Source organism: Metarhizium robertsii (assembly GCF_000187425.2).
Source record: "Metarhizium robertsii ARSEF 23 chromosome Unknown MAA_Scf_13, whole genome shotgun sequence".
Lineage (NCBI taxonomy): Eukaryota > Fungi > Ascomycota > Sordariomycetes > Hypocreales > Clavicipitaceae > Metarhizium > Metarhizium robertsii.
Window position 1 is genome coordinate 79,906 of NW_011942153.1, and position 6,395 is coordinate 86,300.

At 50.5% G+C, this 6,395-nt stretch overlaps 3 protein-coding genes across 3 annotated transcripts in view; 1 reads left to right on the forward strand and 2 right to left on the reverse strand.

Moving 5' to 3' along the window:
• MAA_01284 (ATP-dependent DNA helicase PIF1) overlaps positions 1 to 1,631 on the forward strand; it is a gene marked incomplete at both ends in the record, with an annotated part of 1,777 nt that extends 146 nt beyond the window's left edge. Inside the window, 3 exons of the mRNA XM_007819282.2 lie at positions 87 to 888; positions 1,071 to 1,491; positions 1,546 to 1,631. Of these exons, the coding sequence (XP_007817473.2) occupies positions 87 to 888; positions 1,071 to 1,491; positions 1,546 to 1,631 (1,309 nt within the window). The remainder of the gene's footprint in view (positions 1 to 86; positions 889 to 1,070; positions 1,492 to 1,545) is intronic.
• Positions 1,632 to 2,715: 1,084 nt separating this feature from the next.
• MAA_01285 (kinesin light chain 1) lies at positions 2,716 to 4,959 on the reverse strand (the record flags this gene model as incomplete). The annotated part of the gene is made up of 3 exons (XM_007819283.1): positions 2,716 to 3,476; positions 3,534 to 4,160; positions 4,215 to 4,959. The coding sequence occupies 3 exons, from the start codon at positions 4,957 to 4,959 to the stop codon at positions 2,716 to 2,718; spliced, it is 2,133 nt and encodes a 710-aa protein (XP_007817474.1).
• Positions 4,960 to 5,780: 821 nt separating this feature from the next.
• On the reverse strand, positions 5,781 to 6,074 carry MAA_11668 (uncharacterized protein; the record flags this gene model as incomplete). The annotated part of the gene is made up of 1 exon (XM_011412583.1): positions 5,781 to 6,074. The coding sequence occupies one exon, from the start codon at positions 6,072 to 6,074 to the stop codon at positions 5,781 to 5,783; it is 294 nt and encodes a 97-aa protein (XP_011410885.1).
• Positions 6,075 to 6,395: the final 321 nt, after the last annotated feature.

A 6,395-nucleotide genomic window follows, 5' to 3' on the forward strand; every position in this document is an offset into this window, starting at 1 on the left:
CAAGGCGGCATCGGGCACCTGGCGCGGCTTCACGGGCGCACTTACCCAGAATTGCGAGACAGTCACTGGAAAGGCCTCATTGCTAGCCACCCCGTAGCCAACGATGTGGAGGTTCTCGGCCCTCACTGGCGTGATGAGCTGAACCAACAACAACGCCTTGTGTACGACACTATCCTAGGCCACTTTCAGGCTCAGAATCCTACCCAAGTCCTTCTCCACGTTGATGGTGGTGGTGGAACAGGTAAGTCCTTCCTCATCAAGGTGCTATCCTCCCATCTGCAGGCGGCTGCCCTGCCAAATCCAACCCCTATTTGCCGCGTGGCGCCAACCGGCGTTGCAAGTAACCAGATACAAGGCAGCACAATTCCTTCGTTGCTACGTCTCCCAGTGGGTGGTAATTTTACCGATCTTCCACCAGCCGATGCAGCTGCTCTTCAGTCCCGCCTACGGTACGTCAAATACCTCGTTATCGATGAGAAGAGCATACTTGGGCTTCAGCAGCTAGCGAGGATCGATTCCCGCCTCCGGCAGGCCTTTCCACAGCGAAGCCTCGAGTTCTTTGGTGGTGTGAGCGTCTTGCTTGTGGGTGATTTCTTCCAGTTGCCACCAGTCCGGCAAAAGCCGCTATATTCGACTAGCACCAGCCTGTCTTCGTTGGAAAGTAAAGGACAGGCCGCCTACCAGTTGTTTGACCGCACCGTCTTTCTGACCACGGTACAACGGCAGGTTGGTGATGGGCAGGCCCGGTTCCGTCAGGCGTTACAGGAATTGCGTGAAGTTAAGTTATCTATTCCGTCCTGGAACCTTCTTAGCAGTCGGGTACAGGCTAAGCTAACGCAGAGCGAGATCGACAGCTTTACGGACACTTTACGGGTGTATTCTACAAAGGTGCGAGTTAACGAATATAATTACAACATATGGTGCACCTCAACGCCCCAGTAGTACAAGTGGAGGCAAAGAATCAAGGCAAGGGCGCAGCACAAGCGCAAAGTGATAATGCTGGAAATCTATCTAACAAATTCCCGGTGGCTAAGGGCGCCAGGGTAATGCTCACAACTAATCTATGGCAGCCAGCCGGCCTAGTTAACGGCGCCCAGGGTACTGTATACGATATCGCCTGGAGCACCGGTGCCGACCCATATAAAGATCCCCCCGCTGTTATTATGGTGGATTTCGATAGCTATGACGGACCGTCGTACCTAACAACTAACGAGGGCAGGACAATCTGCCCCATCTTCCCTGTGACTCGTGATTTCCTAGTGGGCAACGAGACCTGCGCTCACACGCAGTTTCCCCTAATCGTGGCGTTTGCTATCACAGTTCACAAATGCCAAAGCCTAACGAAAGATCAAATAGTTACGGACCTCTCTACACGCGACTTTCAGGCTGGTATTAGCTATGTTGCTGTCTCACGGGTCACGTCGCTGCAGGGCTTACTCCTTGAGGCGCCTTTCGATCGTCAGAGCCTCTGCAACCACACACCCACGGAAGGTTCATATAGCTGTGATTTTTTACGTCATAGGTTTACGGCTAACAATAATACAGGGATGACGATGCGCCTCGTTGACCAACAACACCGTCAGGCACAACAGCTAACTAACCCACCGTACCCACCAGTCTACCTTGACTAGACGATGTCCTTACAAGATTTACGTAGAGAGGCTTGATATGTATATAGCACATGATAACTCTGGGTCTACGATGAGGCGATAGAGAAACCTCTATCAATCAACGTAAAACCCTCTTTGTAGATTTGAAGACTATCAAAACTGCTGTAGTTCCTGTCATAGGTGGAAGCCGGTTTGTAGGGGTTCGATCAGGAAGTTCAATTGCAGACACAAAGTATTACCCTTCGGGCTGGATATTCAGCTGTTAAGTCCATTGCCTTGCCAACTTAACGGGTGTTCGAAGTATTTTAGAAACTTATAAGCTTAATTATGTATTCTCCCCAAATGGAATTATTAACTATGAGTTCTCATTTCGAGCGAATACCTGAGACTCTTGTAAGGGGGTCTCGGCATCTGTTCTCCCGGGCTTGTGTTGGCGTTGGCATTGGCGTATCTGCACCAACAGTCAATACGGACTCACCCTCGATTGCAGATGTTGCAATATTCACAACTTCATATCACGTGTAACGTCATGTGTAGACCCGTAATAGGGGTAACACCATGTATAGATATCGTGACTACCAACGCTCCCCCTTTTTCCTACCTTGAATAGAAGATAGACTTGAATTGACTTTTATTGATACCCCTATTGCAGTACTGCATTATCCCTTTGAGGATCCAACAGCAGAACTCAGGTCTAGCAGAGCATTCCGTAGCGACTGAACATCTTTATGCGATGGTCCGAATAGTTCCTTGAGGTCACTGTAAGCGCATTGATAGTATCTCTTGGCTTCTAGTAGATGGCCCTGACTCCATAACAAGGCTCCTAGATTCCGCGTAGTATTAATTGCTGGCCGGTATCTTGTAATATTTTGGGGCCCTATGGTCTTTTCGTACCCTCGAAGCGCCCGTAGGTACATCTCCTCGGCCTCTTGTAGCTTGCCTTGGTCCGCGTAAAGGTTCCCTAGGTTGTTGACTGTGTTTAGGGTTGACGTATGATCCGGTCCCCATGCCTTCTCGTACCCTTGAAGCGCTCGTAAGTACATCTCCTCGGCCTCTTGCAGCTTGCCTTGGTTCGCGTAAAGAAGACCTAGGTTGTTGACCGTGTCTAGCGTTGACGTCCCCACGCCTTCTCGTACCCTTGAAGCGCTCGTAAAAACATCTCCTCGGCCTCTTGCAGCTTGTCTTGGTCCGCGTAAAGGTCCCCTAGGCTGTGAAAGGCTCGATTCAAGTCTTCATCGCTATCTTGAATTGTGGCGCGAGACATCATTGCATGCGGCAGAAGTCGCCTTTGAAGCAGCCAGAACTGAGCATCGTTATGTGGAGGAACGCGTGAGGCTATGCATTTTACCGCGAGCTTAGCAAGATAGCCATCCCAGTCTTGATTTAATATATGAATGACCCAAGAGTGCAAGCAGCTATGAATGCTGTATCCCCTTGATTCGATCAGATCTGGACTGAAGGTGTGTGGCTCGACAAATCCGAAGTCATGCAGCGTGCCCATCGCGCTATTAAAGTTCAGCTCATCAGCTAGGTCATATATCCACGCCGGACCGTCTTCACCATCGGGTTGGACAAGTTCGAACCATATGTCTTCGTTGTCAAAGTAGGCCCACCATTGGAGTAAATGAGCTGCAAGGGGGTTTTGTTCCTGGACTTGTTGGTATGACACTTGCCACGTGGAGCATAATGTGCGATCTTCGTAAGAACCCAGGTTTGGAGTGCTTGTGTGAAGCCTTGCCCATGATTTCTCGTAATGGCGAAGGTAGTCAGCCAAGCTCGTTGCAACCCGCCTCAGGTACGCTCCAGCTGTAGCAAGGGCAAGTGGAAGCCCGTCTAGCTTTCCTAAGAGCTTGATAGCATCCATGTCTGTGGCAATTGTTAGGTTGTTAGGCACACCTGGTTATTATCTGCGAAACCCCTTACCAACGTGCAAGCCATCTCGGCCTGAGGCCGATGATAGGATCTTGAGACTGTCATCCATCGATTCCAGCTTCCTGATTCGAATCGGAAGCCCTATATCGATTTGTGATGACCGTGTCGTGATAATAATTGAGCCGTGGTGCGCCGTAGGAAGAAAGCGATTAATATCGATTCCCTTGTCGTCTGTGCGGTCAGTCAATCTGGGGTTATCGTAGTTGTCGTATACAATAAGCCATCCGGTGTTGCCTGGCAAGCTGAGCCATGACTTGACAGCTTCGACTACCTCGTTGTGACTATCCTGTAGGTCTAGTGCACTAAGGCGGCTAGCATCAGGGTGTTGTTGCAAAATCTGCCTCGCAACTTTGGTGAAGCTCTGTTTAATAGACGCTTCATCTTTAATGTTAAACCAGAATATGGCGGAATGTTCATCTCGATATCGCTTTGTGTATGCTACGGTAAGCTGTGTCTTGCCAATGCCGCCGAGACCATGGATGATAACGACGCGACGACTTCCATCTGAGCTTATTGCCCTGCGCACCTCTGCAATTTCTCTCTCTCGTGCAACAAAATTGTGAATCTCGGGAACCTCGGACAGGCTGAAGATAACAGAGAAATCGTTTGCTCGTGCCCCTAACAATGTTAGTTTCTAGGCCCACTCCTCATTAGTCCTAAGATTGATTTTACCCTTTCTGGCTTTCTGAACCTCTTCCCGCAGCCGTCTTTGTGCTTTTGCTCGCCCCTCACCATAGATTAGCGGCATATGAACGTCAAATATACCAAGGAGCGAGTACGCCATGTCCTCCTCGTATTTGGTTACACGGTTGCGTGCCCATGCCTCACGTTCCGAGACAGTAAAGTCGGACAAAGGTGTACCACGCAGAGCCCTCACAGGAATACCTGTAATGTCGCGTATCATAGGCTCTAATGACTGCTTGTCACCTAGCCAAGCCCCTTCTTTTGAATAGAAATCGACTATTTTTGGGGCGATGAGCTCTTGCAATGTCCATCCACGAGTGAACCATCTACTCTGTCGAAATGCATCATCCCACGGCATCTTGCTCTTCCGCTGACCGGAGGCCGCAGGCCCAGAGACATCGGGCAGGTAGACGTAGCATCGTTTTGCGTCGCGATACCACCGGAACATGCTATTGATCGCAGTTTGAAGCTCGATGCTATCAGATTTGTCGATACAGCAAGTGTCGACCCAGAAGAATTGCAACCCGTGTCGTCTCACCTGGTCAGCACAGAACTTGATCTTGTGGTAACCGGCTTTGTGCTGCCAATCACTTGGCGTCTTCGCCAGGTCCGCGAAGAATACCTCGTCTGGTCCCCAGGTGTGGGAAAGGATCGCGGAAGGGGGGACATCGTCGGAGGAGAGGTCCGGGGTAAGGCTACAGTTGCCTGCTTCGTCGCGTTGGAGTAGCCGCATCGCAAGGCCCTAAAGCCATTGAATCGGCGCGTTGCCAGGATAAAGGAGAGGATTTTCGCCACAAGGCCATGCTTCATGCGATAAGGCAGGCACCATCACCGTCGTCGCAAACACTGATCAGTCATGCTGCAAGTGCGGGGTATGCAGAAGGACTCAGCCGCAAGCCCATAAAGGGATTTTCGGGTGATGCGCCGGATCTGGTGATGTGCCTGAATTTGCAGACCTTCCCGAGACATTGCATGAGCTGCCGTTGCGAGTCTTTGAGCTGGTCAATTGCTCTACTACGAAGGCTGAGCTAATGCCATTGCTCCTCTGTCATCAGGCGACAACAGAGGAACAGACAACTGTAGAGAAGATTGTTCTCCAGGATGTCAATATTGAATCCGGCGGGAAGTGGCATTCGGTAAAAGCAAAAGTGCGAATGGCGCTTCCAACATGTTCGCTGGTCTTGGAAGGTTGTCTACACGCAGGTCGTCCAGTTTCATCGCTCTTGAATTCCTTGTATTAGTTCTAAAGAAATATGTGGCCATAATCATTCATCAATTAGCTACAATTATGGCTACTCTCAGTGTCTCCGACGGATGTTGGACTCTACGCCCACTGTGCCTCCTTAAACCCTCAAAAGAAGCATTATCATCATCACGATGGCCGTGAATGAAGATCACATAGGACGGATGGTCAAAGCAGCAGCATGCTATGCCCGCCAAGAAAGGACGTAGATTTGCTTATGGGCTTCGCAAATCACAGCTGCTCCTAACGTAGAGAAGCTCATCACTATTCATACACTCTACCCCATTCAATAGTGCTAAATACATTGTTCCTCACCACACATCTCCAAGGAGCTCTTCTGATAGCTCCATACTCTTCCTATCGGACTCCGGCTCGAGTTCAGACCCAGAGTCTCGTTCATCGCTCACAGACAGCTGACCATCGGTGTCCTCTGCATCATCCATTTCTTCGGCAGACATCCGCCTTTCAGGGGCTCCGTTTGCGCCAAAAATTGCCGCAGCAGTGATGGAGATTGACTTGTTAACGCCGCTGCTTCCTTTTTGGCTTCCAGATGGCTGCGGATGTCGTACTGGTTTCCGCCGTTGTGAAGTCGATACCTCGCCCATCCCAGCCTCTTCTTGAGTCCCTCGGTTAGTTCTGGGAACGACTTGATTGTATGGAACAGTTTCGTCACGTTCTCTCTCGTCGACAACAGAATTGTCGGCTCGCTCAGAAGGGCCTAGGAGCCTGCTCTAGCCACAATCACATGCCATAGCGGAACGCGAAAGGCATCATTTGTGGTTTCTGCCAGCTTCCATGGCACAATGTGATCCAGTGCTCACCACTGCCCCACGTTGGCCCCGCGAGGAGCGTCATCTGCCGCAGCGCCCGCCGGCAACGAAGAATTTACCGTGTCTTTGCCGATCTTCCTCAGGTCCTCTGTTCGA